The sequence below is a fragment of the Ciconia boyciana genome, chromosome 3, assembly GCF_034638445.1.
Source record: "Ciconia boyciana chromosome 3, ASM3463844v1, whole genome shotgun sequence".
NCBI lineage: Eukaryota > Metazoa > Chordata > Aves > Ciconiiformes > Ciconiidae > Ciconia > Ciconia boyciana.
In genome coordinates, this window is record NC_132936.1 from 47,173,947 (window position 1) to 47,200,904 (window position 26,958).

At 51.3% G+C, this 26,958-nt stretch overlaps 1 protein-coding gene across 1 annotated transcript in view; it reads right to left on the minus strand.

Annotated features, from left to right (window-relative positions):
• SIM1 (SIM bHLH transcription factor 1) overlaps positions 1-25,053 on the minus strand; it is a 47,813-nt gene extending 22,760 nt beyond the window's left edge. The window contains exons 1-8 of the mRNA XM_072857869.1: positions 24,879-25,053; positions 14,019-14,101; positions 12,872-12,961; positions 12,635-12,743; positions 12,410-12,495; positions 11,028-11,227; positions 10,809-10,915; positions 9,737-9,884 (exon numbers count right to left, since the gene is read on the minus strand). Coding sequence (XP_072713970.1) covers positions 9,737-9,884; positions 10,809-10,915; positions 11,028-11,227; positions 12,410-12,495; positions 12,635-12,743; positions 12,872-12,961; positions 14,019-14,101; positions 24,879-25,053 — 998 coding nt within the window. The remainder of the gene's footprint in view (positions 1-9,736; positions 9,885-10,808; positions 10,916-11,027; positions 11,228-12,409; positions 12,496-12,634; positions 12,744-12,871; positions 12,962-14,018; positions 14,102-24,878) is intronic.
• Positions 25,054-26,958: the final 1,905 nt, after the last annotated feature.

Genomic DNA, 26,958 nt, shown 5'->3' on the forward strand with positions numbered 1-26,958 from the left:
TTGTTTTGCTTAAATTTTAGAGGAGGTAAGGGGAGGAAGACGGGCAAGGACTTGCATGTGGTTTTTGGCATTTGGGGAGAATGGCTTTTTGGTTTTTTTTACAAATTAATATACCTGTTTTCTCATTTCATTATTTGTACCTGAGTGAGACTGTCTTTTAGCTCCTTCCCACCCACAGCCAAACTTCTACTGCAGCCAAATCCCAGTCGCATTATTTGCCACTGGGGTCTAAGGCTCTGTTCATATCAGACTCAGGCTTGGTCATCCAGCTTTGATAGATATGCAATGTATAAACTGTTCATGTTGACAAAACAGGAGACAAATAGCAAGAAAAACCAATATCATGAGGCTATAAGATAACACATAATACTCAGTTTCATTTGGTACTTTCCTGGTAATCAGGAAATAATTCTATCTCCTCGGAGTATACATTATACACGGTTATATTTGTTAAGCGGGTGCATTAAATGTTAAAATTGATACAAGACAACCTGCTTGACTACCTAGACCCTCTGGGCCACAGAGTAAGTTAAACCACCATACATTGCACAACTACTGCTGACCCCATGCCTTCTATCAAATTCAGAAAAGATAATTTTTTAATGGTAGTTAATGCTTTTTGACAATACTCCTAAAAACAACTCATCATTAACATATGCACCTCCAGAAATGCGTGCTCATGTTAAAATCCAGCTTATGAAACTGAAGAATAAGTCTCCAGTGGGTTGAATGGTTATAGCTAGTGAAATACTTATTAGGCGTATCTAAAATTTCTCAACAAATAAATAAAAATCATTTAATGAAACACAATAACATCCAGCTACAATCTTCTTCAGAAATTTAAATCTATCATCTGACTAGTACCTTTGCCCTCTTGGTCCTTGCTTTGACTAGGACAGGCAGAGGCCTTAGCTGGCTTTAGCCACTCTGCTGTCACTGCTTCACATGCACATTTATCAAGGGTTTCCGGATGCCTAGAAGTATCTCTGACCAGATTGCTGTATGTTCCCACAAAAATGTCCACAGCATCAGCTCCACTGCCAACCTGCAACAGTCCTTGGGCCAACACTACAGCTAATCTGCAGCTGAAGTAACTGAACATTTGATTCGGCTTGTGCAACAAGTCTAGTACATCATAATGTATGAGATTTACTGTGCTTGTGGTGACCACTTCTGCAGCACATACACAGCAACTCCAGAGTATCACACCTGTGCAAATGGCTCTGTGAGCCTTCTCTCCTATTGCTTTCTTGAACTCACTAGATATCATCGTGGAAGCCCTAACTGCACATTCCCATGTTAAGTTACACAACTGTAGTCACACAGATATGCAGGTTTTTTTGGACTGAATCCACTTTCCCACCCCCATTGCTGGTTTTCACAGACTAGAAAGCACTAAGGAGGCTGATCATCTTTCAGAAGATGACACTTTTTCTTTAACTCTCCTACTAGCAGCTGAGGATCAAGAGAATTATTTTGGAGAACACCGTTCAGGCGTTTGGCTGCAAATGGGAGGATGCTATCAAGCTATTTATCCCCAAATCCAGCCTTTATTTGAGCAAATACTCTACTGGCATATGCCTCGTGAAGCAGTCATTAAAGATTATTATTTTGTTCTGTGTACAAAACAGTCTTTGGAAACAGCAAGACAAAAATAGCATGCAATGCCTTTGGGTGGATTTCAGTTAACCGGGGCCTAAGTCAGAGGGAGAGAGTTTTCTATAGCAATAGCCCAGGCTACCAGCTGCCAAACATAGTACAGAAATGATCGAAGCCACAGGCTACTTGGGAACAGGCTGCCTTCAGCGCAGACTGTGCATGTTCGCTTCCTAACCGGCAGCCCAGATGTAAGAACGTTGAGTATTGGAGGGGTTTAGAGATCTTCATTCTAGGTTATGTCAAAATATCCACACAATGCTAGGGATACAGCCAAACTTTAGTTAGCCAGGCATTTGGGTTTCCATAGTTGCACTGAAACTTCAGCAGATAATAGCTGTTATTTTCAACATTGCTGCCCCCAAGATTTATACACAGTGGTCTGTAGCTGAAAAACTACGGCTGTTCTTCATTAGGTCCCAGTTCAACACAGTAACAAACGCGTCCTTCAAGCCATCTCTGTTTGGCAAAGCCAAGGAATATTCTTATTTCTAAGCATGTGCCTAAGGGTTTTTTTTTTATTTCAAAACTGAATTCACTAGGATATAATCATGTACTGAAATTTATGTCTAAGCACTTCTAGATCCTGCCAACTGCTCAAGTGCTTTAGTAAATCAGGACTTCTGTGATTTAATTGTACTAAGTGGATGATAACAAAAGACAACAACAGGAATAAATCGTCTAACTGTGTTAAAGATCATGTGATTGACTCCAGACTTCAGCCATCCCAAGCCTTCAGGAGGGTCAGGCACTATACCCTTGTTCACACAGAGCGATGCCTGCCTCCATAAACAGTGTCATCAAAGTGAAAGGGGCTGCCTCTGAAGTAACCTACTGAGTACGAACATGTGTGCTGGAGCCTGGCCCACGCTGTAAAGTACAAAAGAGAGGTGAGGGAAGGAGAATTAGATTTTAAACAGATACTTGCCACTGTTGAACGGACAAAGGAGATTTATTTGTTAACACTTAATTTAGGCCATGTCGAAATGCCACGTTTGTGTGTGCACGAATAAAAACTAGCAAGAACACCATTATGTAGAGGGAAGAGCTTACTTCAGAAGCAGTTTAGTAACTTATCACACCTGTTGTATCTCATGATAATTACAGAGAAACAACATGGGAATCACAGCAGTACTAAGATGCAGCACAGAGCAATGAGAGCAAACATGCAACAGATTAAGGAAACAGAAGCAGAGCTAGTAAAATTGTAAACCTGCTTAAGGAACACACTGTTGCTGTTATGAAAGCAGGAGCCAGTCCAGCATCCAGTTTTGAGCAGAGTAATGAGAGGATAATAGTGTGGAGGGGAATCCTTTGGTAGCAGTTCAACTGCTTGCCCTGCCTCTTCTAAACAGCCAGTAACACAATCCGTAGATGAGATATAAATGTCGTGTGGTAAAACCAGCAGACACTCTTCCAACTGCCTCGCTTGTCTTCAGCTCTCTGAGCTATCACAGAGCAATGAACATAACCCTAAACTCCATGGCCTATGGCCTCCCCCACTGTGCCATGTAGGAGGACCACTGGGGCTGATCCCCAAAGGGACTGAAGCACCCAGCTGCTGTAGTGGTGTTCACAAGCCTCATTTATGCCATTCAAAGTGCTGAAGAGCAGAGTAAGGATAAACTGTGAACAACCTCTCTAGCAGGAACAGCTGTGCTACAGTGTACAGTCCAACGCTTCCATATAAAATGAAATCTGTGGCAGTTTACCTTAAACCATAAACTGTGGCATTTTAGGAGTAAGAGTGCCTGCAGCGGGCCCTGTACCTTTCTTCAGTGGAGCGAGGCAGACAGCTGGAGATAGTAATTGCTTCAGCCATTGCCACTGCTGAATGTGTCTCAACCCCAGACAATCATTTTACAAGATCTGTAACTCAGTGTTTGGGAGGAGGGAGATTCCAAAGGCCTGGAACAGCACACCGAATGGGAAAAGGATGAAGTGGGAAGCATCTGAAGTCACTTTTCTTTCTTGGAATAGAGACATTTATTTGCAATTCTGAATTTCATGCCGTGCGAGACTATCAGTATGCATGCATTTAAACTAATGACTGCTTTTTGTTTTTCTATGGATCTGAGCTGCAGTCCTTTAATCCTTACTCTAGCAAGTAAAACTTTATTCATATGAGCAGTGACTGTAGACTCTGGCTCACAGAGTCTTTAGTGCCTTGGCCATTACAGTCACCTGGTTTAAATACAAGCATAGAAATTTGGAGTGAATTAAACAAATGGTAGCTAAGAAAGCCCCTACATGAACAAAGAAGAACTGCAGAAACGTATTGTGGACACCTGGAAAAGCCTGTCTCCTATTTGCAAGAAATATATAAACAATGTTCCAGGGAGACAAGTCTGTAATAAAAACTAATGGCGAACAAACAGAATACTGCACTGAGTAGTTCAAGAGAAATCCTTTTATATTTTTTTCTTTGAGGTATATGCTTCCCAAGCATTTTGATTGATTAAAACAATTCCTTTATAAATTTATGTTGCTAATCAAATCATGTGAATGATGGTAGGCTTTCCAGTCTTAGGAAAAGTACATTGTAGATTCAACATATTAAGTGGGGCCCAGTTCTGTGCACAATTATGCAAGTGGCAAAAGTCCCATTAATACAGAGAAATATAAAGGAAAAGCAGCAGGTCAAATTTGATTCTCCTGTTTACAACTATTTAAGAAAAAATACATTATCCAGTTAGAGTCACTAAGCTTTATCTCGAGTATCAAAGATGGCTAAGCTTACTCATACAACTAGTTCCACTAATGGTATGAGTAAGGGTGTGCAGGATTTCTTCTGCAAGTAATAACTCTCCCAGCATAATCACTATCCACACACTCTATCACACACTTGAGAGATCTACCTTTGACTGAGAAGAGGACTCTGTGGCAGTTCCAAATAGGTCGATTTGAAACACTTAAGAACAGTGGGCCTGTAGGTGTGGAAATATAGTTTGTGGATTCTCCCATTGACTAGGAAGAAAAGAGGTGAGGCCTGATGGCCCCGAGACAGGCCAAAAAGAGGATGTTTATGAAAAGCTATGGAAATATTTCATTGTTATTGTCCAAAAATATGGATGAGCTTTATTTCCACATGAAACACAAATTCTCCTAAAGCCTGCTTAATATGCCAGGGAGGAATGTTTTCAAAGTCTGAGCCATCACACAGAATGATATCCCACTGCTTATACAATCACTTTAAATCTGGTAGTACACAAAGCTATAAATAGTAATAACAATCTAAAGACAAAGTGTGTAGATACAATTAACAGTTAATTTATTCTAAATTGCATTTACCACATCATTAAGTAAAACATTCGTCAATATGGCAGTTATTTGTGAAATAATCTTTCAAAGAAATTGCATTCAATTTGTACTTCTAATCAGCCAGTTACATAATGCAATGTGAAGAGGTCAACTGGAACTATATCGTATATGTATTATATCATCAGAACAGAGATTAGTCACAATTAGGTACCTAATCCATGTTATCTGTACATGTTACCACTATTGCTATTCTTTTAAATGCTAAATAACGACGAAATGTATATAGGAAAGCTTCCTTAGGTTTCTCTGGGGACAAATTATTGTAATATTTGCTCTTGCTCAAAAAGTCAAAGGATTTGCACTTTGCGTTAGCCGTCTGTTTAAAGGGAGGTTGTTTGCGATCTAACTATAAACTTAACTTCAGCAGTTGCATTCTCTATTAATCGACTCATACTTGAGTCCCTTCATGTGATAAACATGCACAGCTAATAATCGATGATATGGCAACTGTGTGTACAGAACAAATAAGAAAAGAAACACATATTCTGTGTCTGTACTTACATATGCCAAGCAGAATACAAAGAGCAAATGTGTGCTTTAAAGCTAATTAGCTAGAGCTAATTTTTGACACACTGCTGTTACACAAAAAAACCTTTTCCTCTTGTTGCTAAAATGCCTTTGCCACCGTACCTATTTAGTTCAGCATGTATACTTATTACGAACATTTGTTCTCAACCCTAGAATTCACTTTCTCAAAACTTGGGATTTATGGAAGATGGAAATGACCTCTTTTTTATTTTCTTAACTGGGGGGGTGGGGTGTCCCTTCTGCATAAACTCTTTGTCATTCTTTCCGTTTTCATCATCTACATCGCCCAGGAGAGCTGGGAAGCTACAAGGTAAGAGGTTCTTGGTCTTCCTGCTCAGGCCGCACTGAAACTGGTCCTCCAGACCAGTTTGGCACTTACGCCACTCGGTGCCCGCTTCTTTCCAAAACATCAGAGCACTCGGGACCAACTTCTCTCAACAGTGAGAAAAAGCTCCTTATCCCACGAGCAAACCGAAGAAACTCCTGGGGCTTTTCCTGAGTAAAGAAGTACTGTGCGAGGGGACCAGGGACCCAGCAGCTCAAAACCTGCACCACCTCTTCCAAAGCTTATGATCCCTTCTGCTATTTTCACCCCCATTCAGTGAAAAAGACCGACATTTCCTATTTTCAAAGGAATCTTTGGCGAGAGGTATCCCACCTTTCAAGCTCCACCCTGCAATGCCGAACGCGACTCTCTTATTTCGAAACACATACCCGCTAGTTCGCACCTCTTTCGCTTTCTCCTCGGCTTCCCTACGCGAGAGTGGGTATGCAAAGGTGTGGCTTTCTCTTCCGTAAGCACGTTTTTCCTGGCTGGGTTTATAACACGATGCAGTGGGCAAACCTCTGCCGGGACCTGCGCCTGCACAAGCGGCTCTGCCACGCACCCCATGCCGGGTGGGTGAAGGCTGGGAGGAACCCGCAGCGCACACACACACATCTCAGCTGTTCCTGGTTCGCTGGAAGAGTCCAGTGGCATCCTTAAGGAACTGCAGTAGCTATAGGATTTATACCGGAATAAAGTATATTAAACATTTGCAAGTTTTGAGTGCTGCAGGACCTTTACTCGGCCCTCCTGCAGTGGAGCCTACCTCAGAACCAGAGGAAAACATCAAGTCCCCGTAACCTCTCGTTTTCCCCTGTATTTTCACCACCTACCTTCCTCATTTGAGTGAGGACACGTTGACTCTGAATAGCTTATTAAGACAATTACGCTGACTCTAGGTACGAGGAGCTCTGCATCCCCCCGCCCGACTCTCCCACCATGAACCTTTCCCCAACAGCTCCCCTCCGCCTCACGTTACCCATTTCAGAGGCTGACTACATCTCACTTTTTAAAAAGTCAGCCTTTTCTCTGCTTACAGCCCTCCGGCGCACGGCAGGGCCTGTTCTCACTTATTTTTCCGAACGGCAGGCTAGCCGTAGGATAATAATAATAATTATTATTATTATTATTATAATAATAATGCAGGGGAAGCTGCGCCCGTCCCCTGCACGCAGGGCAGCGACTTCAGCAGCGGCAGCCCCGCCGCAGAAGCAAGCAGGACGCGATCTCCTCTTCTGCAGCGCCCTAATGAAGAGCCAGGCAGGCTTGATGAGACCTCCAGGACCTGAGCATACCAAAAGCAGATTTTAATGCAGCCGTGGTGCCTGCATTGCAGCCGCCGGCAGCACACGACAGTCGCCGCAGCCAGTGATGACCTCCCCGCATTTACCACCCGCAGTTTAGCTAGCCTGGCTCCCTCTCTGCCCTCTCGCCGTCCTCCGCACTCGAGGCAATTAAGCAAAGAGCGCAAGGGGAGCCTTACGCCGAGGCGTAACCTCACTCTCCAAGGGAAATGTCGAAAGAACAGCTGTAGTCCTCCTACGCGTCAGCCTGGCTGAAAACAGGTTTAAACATAACCTCCTTCTTAAAATCCACATACGTGCACGAAAATACAAAGGCGCTGCCGCCAGCGAAAAATCAGCTGAGGCGGAGGAATCGCGCTATTCGGGTACCGCTCCTGAGGGGGAAGCCGGCTCCCCTGCAGCGCCGTTCTGGGGGGCGGTGAGCGCCGGGGCTCCCCGGGCCCAGCTCCCCGGCGGCGGGGAAATGCTGCCGGGGCGCGGGGCCGCGCTGCGCGCAGGGGCTGTCCGCTCTCCGCGCCCTCCCGCGGGGGCGGCCGGCTGCGGAGGTGCAAACGGGCTGCGAACAAGTTGACCGCGGTGCCCCGGCTACCAGCTCCGAGCCGCTGGTAGCCACCCTGGGCTGGGTTGCACTGGGTGGCGACCGCGGCACCGGTGCGCAGGGAAGGGGGCTAGGGCGGCACATGGTATAACTAGTCCCGCTGCTGGAAAACAGCTCCGAGGGGTTTGTCTGACCGGCCCCCACGGGACTAGGGTACTCCCTGCTTGCTTTGCTGCGCCGGCCTGAAATGCTGGGGCCGTGGTGGTCACCCCGGCAAGCAGGGGACAGACCGAGCCGGACCCCCAGCTGACTTTAAGCAGATCCGCTGGGATGTTTCATGTCCCCTCGGGTCATTTGAGGTAGAGTTCCGTGATTGATGTTCACGCTTTTGGGATTAAAGGAGAGGGAAACGACCGATAATCTCAGGTGCTCATAGAAAAACAAGTAGCGTTTCTGGTGCAAAATCCCTCTAGCGTGCTAGGTGCCTTTGGGTTCCTCGTTTCTTAGCGTTACGATACGCTGACTTCTGTCTTTGCCGTTCCCCGTTCACCTGAGGCAAGTGCTTGGACTTAACTGAGAAGCATAAAGCGCGAAAAATACAGAGAGGAGCTGGTATGGGGGAAATGGACATACAAATGCACGGAACATGGCTGGAATAGAGGTGATGATGCCTCTGCTGATCCGCATCCTTGCTGGGTGAATGCCAGAGTATTACCCCGCCGCGCCCCGCATCCCCTTTTAAAGCGAATAAAAGGGATTTTCTTTAAAGGGGACTCGCAGTTTACTCCCTACACCGGAGCGCTGACCCAAATGTACGCTTTTTCATGCAGGCGCAATAAGCCCTGTCTGCCCAGCCAAGAGCACGATGCCCGTCGTCACCTTACGTTCCAAGGTGATGACGGACTCGCAACGCAGGCGCTGCGACCCGCATCCCCTTCCCCACCCCACCTGCACACACGACCAGGGCCGCTGCCTCCGTAACGAGCCACTTCATTTTGGGAAGCACGTCTTAAACTCGGCTACCAAACCACTCGCCACCTGTGCACCCACGAAACCCGCAACGGCAAGGTCGCCGCAGTTTTGGGAGAGGGGAGGGAGTGCCTCTCAGACGTTTCCAACACCTACATTTGCCTCCAGAATAAAAAATGAGCAGCGGAACAGGAGGAATATTCAGCCCCTAGGATCAACGAGGTACCGCCAACCTGACCGGCCTACGATCCTAATGAAGCTACTGCTGGCTACCACCGTGTCCGGAGGAGATGCTAATGATATAATCACAATGATAAACGCTTCGAAATAGCCCGACCGAGCTTCCCCTCCCTCACTGGGCCTCTGTGTTTCAGTTTAAGCAGCATAGCTAGAGCACAACCTAGCAATCCCCAAATACAAGGAGATGCGTTGAGATATACGGTATCTCAACAGTCACTCTGATTTTTTTTTTTAATTCTATTTTATTTTATTTTTTTTTTAAGTTTAACTGACCCTTCTGGTCACCAACTTTCTTTGTGGTTCACTGTAAGGATCGCTCTCCAAGAACAAAAAAGAAATCTCGGAGCTTTGATAGAGACTCTGGATGAAATTAAGAACTTCAAACCCCAGATTTTTGAAAAGAAAAACAGATGTCCTGTTTGTTGAGTATAAATAACTCCGTACGTGGAAACCTTTTTTTTACGCTGCATTAAATTTTATTTAATGCTGGGTGCATTTAAAGTGAAAAAAAAAAAAAGGGGGGGGGGGAGGCAGCAAAATATGTGGGTGACAAACCTCTAAATCTTTTCCCCTCTCGAAAGAGAAAGAAACAGGCGGACGGGAAACCCTTCATCTAGATGAAAGTGTTCAATGTGTTTCCTAGCAGACCTGGCGAGCCTGCCCTGGTCAGTGCGGCGGCGAGGGGTCTTAGCAGCCGTGCTCGGGGGAGAGGAGGGCCGGCGGAGCGGCCGCCGGGGCCGGCCCGCAGCGCTGCCCTGCGCGGGGCGCACAGGCAGGTGCCCGCCGCCGGGCGCTCGGCCCCGCTCGGCCCCGCTCGGCCCCGCGCAACTTGGAGCGGCCCTCGGGCTGACTTACGTGAGGACGTAGTTGACGCTGACGATGCAGTGCGGGCGGGACGAGCGGCTGTTGTGCACGATGGTGGCGTAGCTCTGCACCCACACCCAGCCGCCGTGCTTGGCCAGGAAGCGGTAGTACTTGGTGGTCACTTGCCCTTTCACCAGCACTGCGGGGACAAAGCGGGGAGAGCCTCAGCGCGGCTCCCGCCCCCGTTTTGATCGGCCGTGGGAAGGGGCGCACACCCCCAGACCCCCGTGGGCCAGGAGAGGGACTGGGGACACCTTAGCATCACATCGGGAAGCAGCGTGGACCGAAACCCCCGTGGGCAAGGGTGGTGGAGACCCCCGGGCAGGGCTGATCTCAGTCCCTGAGGGTCAGGCCACTCGTTATCAAAGGCTCTTCGGGGAGATTGGTGGGGCAGGGTCAGTACACCGGGGGGTTGAATCCCCCCACCCACCCCCACCCCGACATATCGTCATCGAGATTTAATTCTACAAATCTGGCTTTGGGTTTTATCTCTTCTCGTTACATTCTCTGTAAGGAAACTTACCGGAAATTAATATCCTTTTTATTCAGCTATCCGTGTATTAATGTCATCATGATATCAAAATAGAATAAAGAACAGCTCTCCGAATCGGGCTCACTACTGCAGTCAAAATTAGACACACAGATAAGATTTGTGAGACTTGGAGGAAGGGGAACAAAAGTATTTGGATTTCACTGGCATGGCTTTTTGGAGCAAGAAAAAAGGGTTTTTCCTAACCGGAATTTGAAGTGAACTGAGAGCCTGAGGTTTGTGCAGGGGAGTTCTTCTCCTACAACCGGGAGCTGAGGAGGGAAAAATAACCTTTAAGTGCCGATCCCCTCCGTTTCCCTCCTGCCTCCAGCTCGGAGTTCAGTCTCTAACGACTTGTTTCATTAAAAGCTGCTGCAGGTTTTGCTTATTCCAGTGAGAGGAGGAGAATAAGCAGATTTTATTTATTTTCCCGGTCCGAGCTAGACATAAACCCTAACAAACCCAAAGTCCCTCTGCAGAGGGAGAAGGCGGGGGGCGAGGGGCAGGGTCTCTACAAGAACATCATCTCCTTACACAAGTGATGTGCGCATCGCAGGTGGAAAGTGTCACAGCCATGGACGTGGTGGTAAAGCGTCTTCTCTATCAAGTCCTGCGGCTCGTAACCTGTTAGCTCAGCTACCCTGTAAGAGACACAAGCAGCAAATATCAGTGAGAGAGAGGACAGGAGAGGAGGCCTGGGGCAGAAGAAGGGAGAGGCTAGAGGAATAGATTTGGAAATGACTCCGGCTCTACCTGGAATCTAAGAATATGAGCTTCATGTCTAGGCTGGCCCGAAACATGAACATATTGCTGTGGAGCTTGATCTCCGTCACGGCGCTGGGCGGCAGCGAGTGGCCCACGGCGACCAAGCCAACGTTTTGGTAGCAGCCGTCGAAGGGGGACATGTCCAGGCTGTACTGGCGAATCTTCAGGTACCCGCTGCAGTGAATGACCTGCCGGAGACAGAGGAAAGCTCGGGGGCTGCCTAGCTGGGGGGAGGGTGCTGTGACAGGCGCCCACCCCCGCGGAGGGGACCCGCACAGAGCCGCCCGCCCCCCGGCTGGTGCCGATGCGGCCGCCGGGTGCCCGTGGGTGGCTGCCCCGCGCCGCCGCTCCGGCGAAGCGGCACCGTCTGCCGGTTTTCTGCTCTTCCGTTTGGGCTGGGTTTGGGGTTTTTTCCATGCCAGAGTTCAGCACTGATCTAAGGCCCGTTAAAGTAAATGAGATTTTTTTTTCCACTGACTTAAGTGGTTTTTGGACCACCTCCTAACTACGCTTTTATTATTATTCTAAAAAGGAAAGACGCGGAAGCGCCAAGCCAGTTACAACTTTGTAATGAAGAGTGTATGCGTGTGAGAGAAAGAGTTTACATGTGTGCATATGTCACATGTGTCAGATATGTCTATTACACAGATAGAGCAGACGCGGTCCGTAGCCAGAATGTATCTCTGGACGTAGATTTAGGTATGTCTCCTAAATGTATCCTTGCATATGACTGCTGCGTACTTCCAGTCTTACTTGTCTGTTATTAGAGTGTTTCTTCCTGGAGTAATTTCAACAGATGTTCTCGTTCTACGGCACCTCGTGGCACAACGTCTCCTTGGGTTGTAGGTGCCCGCCGCTCTCCGGCGTTGTGCAGCTGACACAAAAGCGGGGAGAAGGCGGGAGAGCAGGGGCTGTCCCCACCGAGCTGCCCTGAGCAGAACCGTGTGAAACACCTGGGCAAAACCCTTGACTTGGAGAGCTGCCCCTGAAGCTGACGAGTTACCCAATAACGAAAGAAATTAACCCAGGGCTCCCATTGTGCCACCTGACAGCTTCCACAGACAGACACCTCGGGAGCGTCAGTGGTTGTGCGAGGTTCAGTTTAAAAAGCAAAATAAAACAAAAAACCCCACGGGGAGCTCGATTGCTTGGTTTTGTGGTTTGAGCTCTTGAACCTGAAACTCCGAGAGAAATTCCGGCTCTGAACCACATGAAAGAGGACCGGGCTGGGACAGCCCCCGCGGGCAGAGGGCTCATCCCCGCTCCTGTCCCCGTTTTCACCGCCCGCCCAGCGTGCTCGGAGCTGCCGGAGCAGGGGCGCAGGAAGGTGGCGGGCGGGGGAGGGGGATGTCCTGGCCGTGGGCACGCACCTTGTAGCCCCCGCAGGTCAGGCCCGCGTTCCTCTTGGCCAGGACGCACTTCATCCTCAGGAAAAAAGACCTCTCGATCTCGTACTCTGGGAGGGGGGAAAGGCAGATGTGGGGTGAGCCGCGGGCTCCGCCGCCCCTGCGCGGTCTCCTCCGCGGCCGCGCAGGCCAAGCGCGGGGGGGTGGGGGGGAGGAGGAGGGAGGGCTGTGTACTTCTGTGTACTTTACCTTGCACGAAGTGCGAATGGTAGGGCTGGTGGGCCGTCAGCACCGCCGTCATCTCGTCGTGGTCGGCGGGGTGGATATACTCGTAAATGCTATTGCCGGTCAGCTCTACCTGTGAGAGGAGGAGGAGGAGGGGGAGGAAGGGGTTCATCGCCGGCACCTCTCACCCGCCCCGCACGCACCTCCCCTGTCAGCCGGGGCGGCAGGCAGGCCCGGGGGCTAGCAGCCCCCCCAGCGTACCTGCGACAAGCCCAGGTGCACCGAGGCGGTCTCCGAGATGTACATGATCTTGCCATCCGGAGCCACGACAAATATGAAACCGTCCAACGTCTGCAGAAAAGGGTCGAGGGGTGGGAAGTATAAATATATTGACAGATAGACAGAGAGATCCACCCATGAAGACAGATAGATCCATGAAGTACCTGTCCCTCGGATTTATTTTAGCAAACAGGCATCCCTGTTCAGGCTGTGATTATTCAAAAAGCTGGAAGGAAACGGGCAAGTCCTGGACAGGAATCCCTCTAAAGCTCCTGGACCCCTGAGATATGACCCAAGAGGGGCCGAGCTCAAAAGTAATGCAAAGTGCCTTGGAAGTATCTAAGAAGAGGTCCTGGCTACCCGGCAATTAATATGTCGGTCCCAGAAATCCTGAATACTTCTATGCCGTTTCAAGTGTCACTGGGGGTTTAGCACTGGGGTATTTGCTAAGGAGACTTTAAGCTAGCAAGGAGGATCTAAAACTCTCCGCAGTGTAAATAAGGGACGAGACAATTTGTCAGGCACATTTCGGCAGATGTAGATGGGACTTCTGGGTGTGCCGAGGGCAGAACAGGCCCCCAGAAGGCCACACGACCCCACCAAAAATGCCTGGTGATGGTAACTGCTAATATTCCTTAATATTTCAGGCCGCGGTGAGTTTTCAAATGTGTTCTACCTGATTTGTGTCTATGCTAATTTCTGTGCCTGCTGAGCCCTTCTGTCCAGGACAGCCTCCTCCAACTTGTCTCTAGAGCCTCTCCCTGTCTCTACACCACCCTGAGGTTCAGCGCATCGCCGGGACTTGCCACCTTATTAATAATTTGGGGAAAAGTCACGGTCCTGTTCTCTGGTCCCAGAAGACCCACCGGGATACGCTGCGAACCCCTCGCTGCGGACCCTGTGTTGGTCAGTGCTGGGGCAAAGGACCCGGAGGTAGCAAAGCGCAGCCCCATTACAACGCGACGGTTTGTAATTCTGAAGTCGTGTCCTGTCCGTGTCCCCCCCCCCCTTTTTTTTTATTAAACAGGAGAACAGTTAAAAATTAGTCAAGGTGGCAATTAAAGGCTCAGAAGAGGGAATGATTTCTTTAATCATTAATACCGTATGGCTGTCCTTTCCAGACCAGTACCTGCAAAAGATGGGATCCCAGTTCCCGTCCAACGTTATCCAGCGGGCTGGTTCGGCTAGAGTGGCCCCAGGCTTCTCCAAGTCCTGTTTATTTAAGACACACAAAAAAAGTGAGGTGAGGAGATGAAAAATTGACTCGTGTTGGCCTGCTGGAGAGGAACTTTTTTCCAGTTTTTTGCTTGTATTCGCTCTAAAACTCGTATACATATAATCTTTGGGAAACTAGACATGATTTTGTTGCACAGAGGAGCCTCTTTTGTGGATTTTTTTTTTAAAGATCTAACTCCCGTGAGAGAAAAATACCAAAATACCCATTTTAAGCTAACGGTGAAGTTCATTCCTAAGACCTAAGTGGAACAGCGTGCCAGAGAAAAGGGTTTTTTAGTGCTGCCTTCGGCTCCTGGGAACTGGCTCCTTGAACTTCAGGGAAAGCGCCTTTCCCCTAACGCCGCCGAAGGGATGCTGGACAACGCTGAGAGCTGTTTAAAATGAAAGAAAGGGGCGTGCTGGGGGAAGCCTTTGATGTCGAGAGAAGGATGCGGTTGACGCGGCACGACGGTGTCTGGGGAGCGAAGCCCCGGGCGGCGGGCAGGCCGGCGGTGCGGGAGGGTCCCGCCGGACCTGCCCTGCAGAAGGCAGAGCTCGGCCACAACCTGCCGGGTGATCAGCCAGCGGGCTTCGGAGGGGAGTGATAAGGCTGGGCTTAGCGCCCCTGCTCGCCAGAGCTCACTTTCCAGTTTGATCTGTGACCTCCTGCCTCTCTTCGCGGCCACCGTCCTCTCACCTGGAAGGTTTGTCACCGCCTCTTGGGGAGGGAGAGAGGAGCCGCCAGACGCGACTCCTCCAGCTCTCCCCGAGCCCCGTGTTAAAACGCTTTCCCCTTTAGCGATGCCCACTCGAGCCCGCGAAAAGCAAGCTACCTGTCGCTAAGCCGAGGGCGGTTTCACGGCTGCGGTAAGGCGCTTCTGGGGCGGCCCAGGCAAGTCACTGTCCGACGGCGTGGACCGCCCTCCCTCCTGCCGCACGAAGCCGGGTCTCCGGGATTCACCTCCCTCCCCACCGTCCCTCCTCCGCGCTGCCCTGGCAGGCGGGACGGGTTTCTCTGCAGAAGGGATGAGCTGCCTCCCAACAGCCCCCTCCAGAAACGAATCTCCCCGGACCTATCTAATGTTTCAGACGCCACTCGTTCTCTCCTATGCAAAGTGAGGAGGAATAAAGGCCAGATGGAGATTACTCCACCACAGCAAAACTATTTATGGGAGATGCCTTTTCACAGTGTTGTTGCTGAAATAATTTAAACGGGGAAGTTAAAACCTTTTACGCTTATGCCATGACATAAGGCTCAGCCTGACACGCACAGACACTAGGATAAAGTAAAAGGAAGGAAAAAACCACAAATCCTGATTGATGGCTGGGGTGCGGTTCGCCCGGGGGAGGCGAGAGCCGAGCTGGCGAGGTCTCCCTCCCGCAGGGCGGGCTCGGGGAAGGCCAGACCCCGTTTTCCGGCTATTTCGAGGCAAACAGGCGAGGTGGCGACAGCAGGCAGCCACGGGCATCCCTCGCTATTGACCGGCTTCACCCAGGTGTCCGCCGGTCTAAACAAAGCTAACGATTTCCTCCGCGCTGTTTGAACGGGGCATCCCACGGCGGCCCTCGCCCGCCCTGCCCGCCCTCCTCACCGCCGGGGCGATGCGCCCCTCTCGTCCCCACCTTTCCCTCTCTTCTCCCCGCTTCCTCGTTCACCTCTTCACGCCAATTTGTCTCTTCACCGCTCCTACACTTCTCTCCTTCTCCTTTACTTCACAGCCCTACAAAGGCATCTCCCTGGCCCGGCCCCCATCCCGCAGCCCTGGCGTGTACCAGGGTGCCAGCCAGAAACAAGCTCCTTCCCATTAATTCCTCTACGCCAATTAACGGGGACCCGGTGACTTTTTGCTGAGTCCCGGGGCTTCACTCCCCCCTGCGCCCTCCGGCGCGGGTGGACCCGCGGGGGACGCTCCGGGGGCTCCGCAGGCACCTCAGCCCCCCCAGGGAGCCAGCAGCCAGGACGGAGGGTCACCTCCGCCCCCCGAAATCAGCAAGGAGCTGGCAAACCTTGCACAGCTTCCAGGGAAAGAGAGAAAAACCCACTGTGTGTTTTTCTCGAGCTGCCCAGAGGTTTCTCTGCTGGGGAGCCGGGACGGCCCGTTAGAGCAGAGGCAGCCAAGGCGGCTCCTTGCGACGTCCCCCCACCCGGAGGGACATCTGAATGACAGGTTTCGGTATTCAGGGCTGAATCCGCGCTCCCCGCCTATGATTTAAGTTGCTTATTAATCGAAGTTTACGGCTCTAATTATTCTTCTTCTACAAGGGAAAACAACCCGACCCCGGCGGGTTAATGAACAGCTCATGGGCACTACAGGTTAACCTCCCCCGGGAAGGCGGTTCTTCACGGGGCGCTGGGCTCCTCGCTGTGTTTCAGGTGGAAACCCCGCGCTGCTGGGCTGTGTCTGTGCATGGTTTATAATTAAACGTTTTCACTTGTCTACCTGAACCGGCTTTTTGAAATCCTATCACATGAGACGATTCTTTGTACTTCCCAGATGTTGCAGCAGTTTCAAGTCGGAGACTATTTCTATTCATTGCCAAGCCCAGCCTCTCCCAAACCGACGGGCTCTGCTGATGCCCCTTAAATACTGTTTTTAAAGATTATGCGAGAAAACCTCCCCATTAATATTCCCTTTTATTTCCCCCCCCGTCTATTCGCTTTAACATCCAATTTCCTTTTATCGAAGGGGCAAACTGTGATTTCTTGCACTTGACCTACCGCAGAAAATTCTGCAAATCCTTTGACTGTCTATTTAAAACAAAACAAGGAAATCAGCTCTCCCTTTTGCTTCAGGATTACGCTTGGAAACAAGATCTAAAGATTGTCTTGTAATTTGGAGAGCCAACGGCATAATAGGTTTGGAATAGAAACAAGCAGCTTTGTGAGGGGAAGGATAACTAAATCGTTTTTAGGCAAAGGATTTTCCCAGCTAAAGTGGCCGAAGACAAAGCAAAACATAATCTATTTTGGAAGATTTCCAAGATATGCCACATTAACCTTAGCAGATAAAATTTGCTTTCTTCCCTGCGTCCCCTCCCCCACCAAGGTCTGGTTTATCATATTTACATAAGTAGCCTTAGAAGGGACGTATTTATTACGGATCTAAGGAGCTAGTGAGCTCACATGTCATTTGGAAATAGAGGCGAAGTTTTACTGTTGCTTAATACCTGATGCATTGTAGAACCATTTCCATTTAAATACCCCCGACCCCCGGATTACCTCAATGGACTGGCTGCATGGGTTTTGTAATTTCCTGAAAATGAGATTTCGATTTATAAAACAAGAAACCAATTAGTAACCAAATGAGGCGAAGTAGATCCACTAAAATTGACCTAATCCCACAGGCACCATTTAGGCCAGTTCTTGGCGAATGAATGATGAGCAACCGTCTAGCGTAAGCTCAAGGCATCATCCAGCTGTGTTATTCAAGCAGCAAAAATAAATGGATCGAGCTTTTCTTTCGGAATGAATTTGCTACTCTTGACAAAATAGAGATTATAGGCTGCTACCTAACAATCCCCTCCACTCGAGGATTTTTTTTTTTTCTTTTCTAAGAAGATAAACAATTTGGGCCACAAGAAAGTGTCCACAGTCAGAAGGAAGGGGGGGGGGGGGGGGGGGAAGCAAGGCATTTTTATAGCCAGGCTCTTGCCTAGTTTGCGAACAACAGTCTCGTTACCTAACAGCACGCGCCGAGGTTGCTCCGAGACTGCGCGGATGCCGCTCGGAGCGAGCGTGCTGACTCAGCGTTTCTCTCAGCGCTTCCCAATGGAAAACCCCAGCGCTTTCCACATCAAAAAGCATCTCGATGGGTTTCATGGGACAGCTACACCGGCGAGTCCATGTGAAATGCCTTCTCCCCGGCCGTGCCCACCCCCGGCACTAGGCAGGCCGGTCCCCCCACGCCAGGCTCACGGCCAGCGCCGCCGCCCTCGGCTGCCTTGGCCCTGTCCTTCCCCTCATCGTTTGATTGATGCGAGCCTTGATGCCGGCAGCCAATGGAGGGGTTGGGTGGGTATCGTCCCTACCCAGTGGCGATATTGTCGCAAGAAGCTCCTCTGTCCCAGGGAAGGGGGAAGACATTCCTCAGACATTTCTAATTTGATCTGGGCAAAGACGGAGGAAGGCAGGCGCAGGGAAATGAGGCTCCAGGAGGCCCGGGCAGCTCCTTGGCCCTGGTTGATCTCCGGGTTACTTGTCCCTCTGTGAGCATCTGCAGCGCAGAACCCACCTCGACCCCCTCCTTTGTCTGGCGATAGCAAAGGGGGGGCGGGGGTGGACGGTGGGGGTGGGGGTGGCCAGAAGATGCAAGCCCTTATCTACTCTGTCTTGATTTGCCGGCTTTTAAAAGCGGTTGCTACGATTTCCCCAACGGACTATCCGTCATGAAATCTCAGCGCAATCCGGATTCACGGTAGCGAAAACAACGGCAGAGCGGGCTATTTGACGTACCCGTTTAAAAATCACTTAGTGGAGAGCCCAGCCTGAGCTCCAGACCCGCTTCGTGGGGGGGCCAGGCTTTGAGGGGCAACTACCTCCGGAGGGGGGGGAACCCCTGGGGACTCCCCTGGGACTCGCCCCTGCGCCCTGCCTGGCCGCACTGCCCGCACCGCCCGGCGAGGCCCACGGGCGCGGTGAGCGGTGCGAGGCCACGGCAGCCGTGCACGCCGGGTAGACGCTGGCTTGGAGACGGGGCCCCGTAGGCAGAGTTTTCTCCTGTTGCTGAGGCTGGCAGAAGCGCAGGGGGCTCGCCCGGAGGCGGCCCGTAGCCGCGCTGGGCGCCGGGGCAGCAGCGGGGGCTCTTGCTTAAGGCGGCTCCGAGGAGCCGAACCGCGCGTTTCTCTTCCAGGAGCTTCTTAAAACTCCCTCTCCGGGCAGCGGCCCCCGCCGCCCCGCTCCCGGGCTCTCCCCGCCGCCTCCCGGGGGCCGCGGCCCGGGGCCGCCTCCGCTGGCTTTTGTTTCGCTGCGTCTGTTTTGCCCCTTTCACAGCCGCTCTCTGCCTATTAAAGATGGAGGAGAGGCAGCTCGCCCGCGCCGCTGGGGATGCTGGCCCCGCGGAGGGCGAGGGATGCGGCACCCCCGGCCACCTCCGCCCCGGGGCTCGCCCCTTGCCTGCGGCACCGAGGCCGGCCGGGCCCCGCCGGCCTCCCCCGCGGCGCTGGGGAGGCCGAGGAGGGGCGCCCGGGGCCCCTCTCCCCTCCCGTCCCCCCACGGCGGCTTCGTGCAACCTGCTCGGCGAAGCCGCTCGTAAGGCTTTAGGCGGCCACGGGCATTTCCCCCCCGTCTGCAGCTCGTAAAGCAGCACCTTTCCTGTCTCCCCACCGCCCCTCGCTGGCACCGCTGCCGCCTTGTGTCCCTCCCTGCAGCTGCTCTGGGGAGAAGCGGGGCACGGACGGTGGTTTGGGGAGAGGGAGGCAGGAGAGCCCGGTCCCCATCTTCAAGGCGGTCGTTTTCCCTCGCTGCCCAGGGAAAATGGCAAATCTCAGTGCCGGGAGCCGCAGGGACAGAAGCTGTACGTCCTAGTCATCGGCAAGGGAAAAAGCAACTGGATGTCGTATCGAGGAATTAGCTTGATTCGATTAACCGATTAATTAAACAGCCTACCGCCAGCGCTCCGTTTTGCCATCGCCTAACGCCCGACAGGGCTGATTTCTCAGCTAATTTAACAGGCAGTGGTTAATGATAACTCAAAATCTCGGCCAAATTAGGCTTCTGCGAAGGAGTGGGTCGCCGTCGGAGGGTTCAGATGAAACGGAATAAGCTATGTTTAAACAAAAATGCTGCTCATTTCCAACTGCCTGCGGATGCCATTAGCAAGGTTTTGTAAAGATTTATTATCTCGGTAAATCACATGCGTTCATTTGAAGCAGAGATAAGTTAGCATCCCGCTTTCTTTATAAAAATAATAATAAGAGGGAGGAAAAGCCCTGTGGACTAAACAAACAACCTATTAAGAAAACGGTAGTGGAAATAATACCGAGACTGATTCACTCTAGAAAGAAATACCAGCATTTCGGCATACACGGGCTAAGGGAATCGCGCTCTGAAATGCAAACAAACGGAACCATGCCCAAATTGGAGAGAGGGGGAAAAAAAAAAAAAAAACGGGGACATTTTCGAGCGCCAACTACTTATTCACTTCTACAGAAGATGCAAGTTCAAATAGTCCTGATTCCGAAGAAATTGGGGAGGGAAGGCTTTGCACCAACGGACTTGCGAACACACGCTATTTACATGCAAGTTGACAAATATCCTCCAACACTAAAACGGTCGTCTGTTACTAAGAAGGGAGAGGAGGTTTCTAAAGAAAATATATGATTTTTTTTTCCACTCATCTCACTTCGTATTCTTTCTAACACATAAATCTGCTTTTTCAACGATCATGCTGGTAGTTTAGTTCTGCACTTCACATTTTAATTTCGCATCAAAACTGGAATTAAACAGAGAGGCAGCGTGGAGAGTAAACTGCAGCTTAAATGAGAAAAACTTCTGTAAGAAAATAAACACTGAAACCTAATGCTCAATCATTTCCCTTAGCAGTAAGAAAAACAGCATTAAATCACCTATCCACGTGGGAAACCGATTTTTTTTTTTCTCCTGCTGATCTCTTCCCCCTTTAAAATAAAAGAAGATTAAGGGTTTCAATATTGAAATGTTAACCATCCTGATTCGGCGAAAGTTTATGTAAACGGAGCCTCTGCTTTTGTCTCGGAAATCAAACGCCTCTCCGCGCCGAAACGCCCCGTCCCCACCGGGACAGAGATTGCAAACCCGCCTTTTCCCTCTCTGTTCGCCTGGGGAGGATAGGACCTTCCAAGTATTCCTAACTAAAAAAGAAAAACAAAACAAAACAAAACAAAAAATAAAACCAAGCAAACAAAAACCTATTTATTGCGCCACTTGGGTTGGGGTTTTTTTGTTGGTTTTGATTTTTTTTTTTCTCCCTTCACTTTTGGATACTGGCGAGGGTCAGTGAAGAATTACCCCGCTGGTTATAGCGACCGGATCCTTTTTTGAAGTAAAATTCTTTGAGTGCTTCTACATCCCGGAGTTTTTTCCAGATATTTTTCGAGGCTACGTTACTTGCCATTAACTGTTTAATGTTAAATTGAAATGTTAGAATTTTTTTTTTTAATGAACATCAACTCACGAGTGAATTTATTAGGAAGTTCTCCTTAGAAAAAAAATCTTCCTTACTGTTCTCAGCGATTTAGCAGATCTTCAGCCTTTCCAAAAGCTGTCTGATCATCGAAAACTACTATATGTCTTATAGACTCTCTCCTCTTGAGGAGTTTTAGCACTGAAATGATGCAAGCTACCCAAGCCGCTGAAGGCTTTTCTCCCTTGGCAGTTTTAATCTGCTGGAGACCTAGTAAAGTGAAATCAGGGGTAGAGAGAACAACCCCGGCGTTTTAATAGCTTGTGAGAATTACACAGCCATTACGAGAGGGAGCTCGTTGAAAAACCTCTGCTCGGTTTATCAAGTTCATTCGGTGCCACCGGTTTGTGTCTGGATTTCTGGGGGTGAGACGGAAACCGCAGCGCGATGCGTCTGCGTGTGTGACCCCCCTGGCATTTTACTCCCAGAAAACTCTCGTTGTTTCCAAAATGAACCCGAAGTCTACCCCTCTCTCTAGGAACCTTTCAGACGTAAAAATATGCAGACAAATGCACACGGATTCTTTCCGGTTGTTCCCCTGTCCCCAGCCCCGCGTGTGCGCGGCCGTGAGGAGTATATATCTTTCTGTACGTGATTATTTACACCCAGCCCCTATGCAAGCGCTCTCCGGGCAGATGGAAATTCGCTCTTGTACCGGGGAGAGGGGGTGTGAGTGACACTGGAACTGCAGCTCGCTCCTACGGAGGCACCGCTTCTCTGTCCTGCCTCCTCCAAGATGTCTTTAAATGTAGACATGACACTTCGCCGTGCTCCCCGGCCTCCTGCTGCCCATCTCCAACTCACCGGGTCTGTCCCCATGCTCGTATCGCTTTCCTCCCCAGGAAAAAACAAGCAAACGGACCGTTCAATCCATCCAGCATCCCTACCCTGCCTCCTTCTTTCAGAAAGGCTTTGCCTTTGGGCTGCCGCTGCCTGTCCTCCCTTCCCAGCGAAGCAATTACTTCTTTTGCTGGCTGGGGGTACCGGGACACCAGGATCGCCCCCCTCTTCCTCGCCTCCCCCCGCTGCAGCCGGACGAGCCGGAAGGCCCGGGGCACAAGCACACCCGCGCCGGGAGCCCAACCGGCCGCTCCGCCCGCTCCTGCCTCTTCCTCGGAGCCCCCGCCGGCTCCCGAACTCCCGGGGAAAATCACCCGGCCCCGGGCTCGGCTCCCGCGCGGCCGGACACCGGCGCGGCGCCGGGAGGCCGCTCATGGGCGAGTCGCGAATCGCAGGAAAACCCGCGGCTCTGGTGCCGGGCCGGGGTGCGCTCGCCCGCGCCCGCCTCCTCGGAAGTACGTGGGAGGGAGAGGGAGCCCGCGTCGGGCCGCGGAGAAACCGCCCGGCGCCACGCCACGCCGCGGCCCTCGCTCTCGGGCCTTCGTGCCCAGCCCGAGGTGCCCCCCCGCCCTGCGCGGCTCCCGGGCGTGGGGGGGCGCGGCGGCCCCGCGTGGATCTGCCGCCCGCTCGGCGCCGGGCCTCCCGCGGCAGCGCGCCTCGGAGGGGCGAGCCCCTTCGTGCCTGCTCGCTGCCTTTCTTTGTAACTTGCAGTTTGCCCTTAAGGGGGGTGCGAAGGCTCCGCTGCCCGCCGAGCCCCGCTTAGCCGCCCCCTCGGCCTCCGCGCTCGGGTTAGCATCTGCTGCGGCCGGCCGCGGCCCCGGCCCCGCCGCGCTTCGCCCCGCCGTTCCCCAGGGCATTCAAACATCCTGCGCTGCCGCCGAGGGACGGGGATCAGCTATTCTCCTCTTCCCCTGATTACTCACAGCCTACAAGCAACACCATATGCTTCTTCTGATCAAACAACCCGCTACACAGGCAGCAGTAATTGACGAGACCTGCTCGAAATCACGCAGAAAGGTAGCCTACTGAGACCGCCGGAGTTGACAAATCATTGCTAATAATCCTTTTAGGAACATCGCGGGCATCGGAGTTTGCAATAGCTTTATTTTTATAAAGTATGCGCTGACAGTATAAAGGACAACTCGGTCTCCTTTGAAAGGGAGGACTGCCCCGCATCGTGATCTTCAAGGTGGCAGATCACGTAGAAGAGGAAAGTGGCTTGATGAAGGCTTTAATTATTTTTTTTAACGGTTTCAGGTGTTATAGCTTGCATTTGTCCCTTCTTTAGTTCTAAGTCACTCGGAGATATGGCACATTGTTTAAAGAAACTATTGCAAGATGCACTAGATTGGAAATTACTTCTGTGGGCTCCAGGTAGAAGCGTTCATACGCAACCGAGGCGGGTACCTCCCCCAGTCCAAATGACTGCCCGGTTGCATATTTCCTTTAAAAAGTAGAATTAGGACCAATAGTTCACAGACTCAATCAGGTTAAAAAAACCCAACCAAAACACAACAAAAAAAACCCCAAACCCAAGAAAACTCCAAAGCAAAGCAAAACAAACCCAGGCCGTATACCCACTCTAGATTTGTAAAACATAGTAGACAGACAGACCGACCAGCTCGAGGTATAGCTAGGGAAATCACAGAGGGACGTGTCTCTATTACGCTGTTTCTTGTACACACACTTTTCAACGAAAGATGCAGTGAATTTTGTTATTAGGTTGGGGAAAAAAACCCCTCAATACTTTTTCTTTCACTCAGACTCTCTCTCAATCGAGTTGATCTAAATAAAAGGTTCGTGAAGCTTTTTTGATTTTTTCCCTACATTTTATAAAAGCAATAGAGTGCGAACACAGGAGATCTTTATTTCGACTCTCTTAACTTTCTGTGCTGTTTGTTTTTCTTGGCGGCCGGTCTAGAAGCCCCAAGACGGTCGCTTTAAATCCTAACTCTACTTAAAAGCAAGACGTACTTTAGGACGCTCAAGTCTGCTTTCGCTAGACAGGCAGGACCGTTGCTGCTGCCGTGGAAGTCACCGTGAAGTTGACTGTTGCCTGACCGTCGAGGAGAATCAGGCCCAGCCTGGGACTCTGGGCTTGCAGCGTCGGGTGGGCAGGGGGATTGAATGTGTCCGAGTACAAAACGCCTGTTAAAAACTTCTGAGGTCGATTAACGCCCTCAAACTGCCCTAATGATCCCCGGAGCGAGACACCTCACATTCATGATGCGATTTTGGTGTGCTTGGCTTACTTGTTTAGGCTGTGCGAGTGTGTGCGAGCACGCCTGCACGCGTGTGCTGTACCTGTAAACCGCACCTTTGCTCGATACTTGAACTAAGGCTTTAGGACTTTGCATAGACTTATGTAAATATTTACCCATATATTAACTCCCCCCATAGTATGGCTATAAATAGGGGTGAATCGTCCCCTCTTTCGCCACGCACGTGCTTGGCGGGGGACGCACATCTTACTGGGAGACGGGGGGAAAAGAAAACCCCTGTTTGCTTTAGCAGAGCACGCAGCAGAGCTCAGTGCCTTCAAGTGTTGACAAAAGCACCGTAAGTCCCCAACCAAACCTGTCATAGGAACTGAAGGGAAAGTATTTACGACAGAGAAAAGTGACAGCGGAGAGCACCCTGCCTCCGAGCACACCACCCCATGCGATTTGCCTTTCTTTTTGGTTTTGGTGTGTTTTTTTTTTTTTTTTAAGTAAAAGCGACAAGAGACACCTGGATCGGAATGGAAATAGAGGCGAATAGGCATTGCCACCTACCTTCTGGAAAAACCACCCTCATTTTTAAATAGCTGGTGGTGAGTCTGATTATGGATGCTTTGTCCAGCTGAGAGGTGATAGCAGAGGGCAGGGGTAGTAATTTAGCCAGTTCATAAAATTCACTGTTTTCTTTCTCCCGTCTAGTCCGGGCAGCATTTTTGGACTTCTCTTTCATCGTGTTTTTTTCCCCCTTCCTTCCTACAATTTAAACTCCAGAGATTCATCCAAAGGTGGAAGGGAAACTTTCAGCTGCGATTCATCTCTCCGGAGCATCAGGCAGTGATTCTGAGCGCGGCCATTACTCTGAGAAACCGTTCAGTTGTGTAAAATGCAAACAAGTATTGAAGACCAGAGAGGTGTTCTTAAAAAAAAAAAAATTATCTGAAAAGCAGAGTCAATCGGATGGGAAAGACATTTATCCAATGCAGCTCAGAGACTCCAAGCAACTGCAGGGGAAAAAAAAAAAAGCTAGAAGCTTGCGGCACCAGACAGCAACCAAACGAGGTATTTCTGGCCTTTTTTCCTACTCGTGGCAGGCAGCATAGCTCCTCGGAAGAGGGTCATAATAATCCCATTTCTTCCCGTGATCCGCTGTCAATCCGCGGCCCGAAACGCCCGGCCGTGGCTGCCTCCCAGGGCGCTGGGGGACTTCCCGGGAGCCTCTGTGAAGACAACAGCAGTCCTGGGGTGAGAGAGCCGCTACACCACGCCGCAGCGGAGCCGCGAGAAATAATAATCAACAAACAGCCTCCGGCGGGTGTAGTATTTTCTCCCACCAGAGGGGAGAAGGAGGGAAAAAAAAAAAAAAAAAGAGTATATTTCCCCATCTAGCGCGCCGGTAGAGGAGCCTGCCCCGCTCTCTCCTCCCACAGCCCTCTCCCTCCCCAGCCCAGGTGTGCACGGCATGACCAGGACGAAACCAAGGCAGAAGCCAGCCCCGGCCCCCGGCACAGGCGGGGGAGCTGGGGCTGCCCTGGGCGCTGGCAGGGCTGCGCCGTCCCCCCGCGCTCCCCCGGGCTGGCACCGCGGCGGCGGCCAGACCTCCCCGGGCACCGCGCTGCCGCCCCGCACCGGGGCAAGCGTTTCCGATCCCGGAGTATATTTCTGCCTTTCTTTTTTTCTTTTCTTTCTCTTTTTTCTTTTTCGCCTTGTCTCGGGTGCTCTTCTCACTCCGCGGCTGGGGTCGGGGCGGGGGGTGTCTGCCCCAGCTGCACCCCCGCCAGAGAAGGCACGCTCTGCCCGGCCCTGCCCCGAGCCGGAATCCCCCCAAAGATCACATTTTTCCAAGCAAATTTTTTTTTCTTTCCTCTTTTTCCACCGGGGGGAAGCGACCCACAGCCTGGCCCCGCACATCACTGCGGCTCCTCGCTGAGGCTGGCAGCTTGTGGTGGGTTGTGATCTTTCTTTTTTTTTTTTTTTTTTTTTTACCTACCTTCAGTCCCTGAGCCCGGCAGCCTGCAGAGAGCTCTCCCGGGGCGAGGAGCCCAACTCTTTAATTGGTTCATTAATGGCACGGGGGAAAGTTTGCGCCTGTCACTGCTCCTCACACCGACGGGCAGACAGACATTGCCGCCTCCCCATCCCCTTTATCGGCTCCCAGGCTCTCCCTCTCACATAACGGGGGGTAGGGTGGGGTGGGGTGGGGGGGCGAGGTTGGTATTAATGAAGAATCCCTAATTTGCGGCTGAGAAATGCCTAATAACTTCTTGATGGCTAAAAAGCCTTTTAGCACAACTTCATTTCTCTCCCAGCTTTCCCCCCCCCCTCCTCCTCCTCCGGCCGAGCCCTCCCTTAATGCCACTCATGGACCCACCTCGCTTCTCATTGGCTGCCGCCACCCCGCGCCCGGCCTCCCACTGGTGGAGGGGACGGTGACGTCACCGCGCCCCGGGCACACCCCCCCTCCCTTCGCTCCCCGCGCCCGCCCTCTGACCTGGCGGCGCCGCGGGGGGGCGCGTCGCGCGGGGACGCGCGCGGGGGCTCCCCCGCGTGCGTCCCCGCGCGACGCCCCCTCCCCGCGCGTACCTGTCCGCTCCGCTCTATTGCGGTTTATTTTTGTTTATTTGGGGGGTGTTAGGCG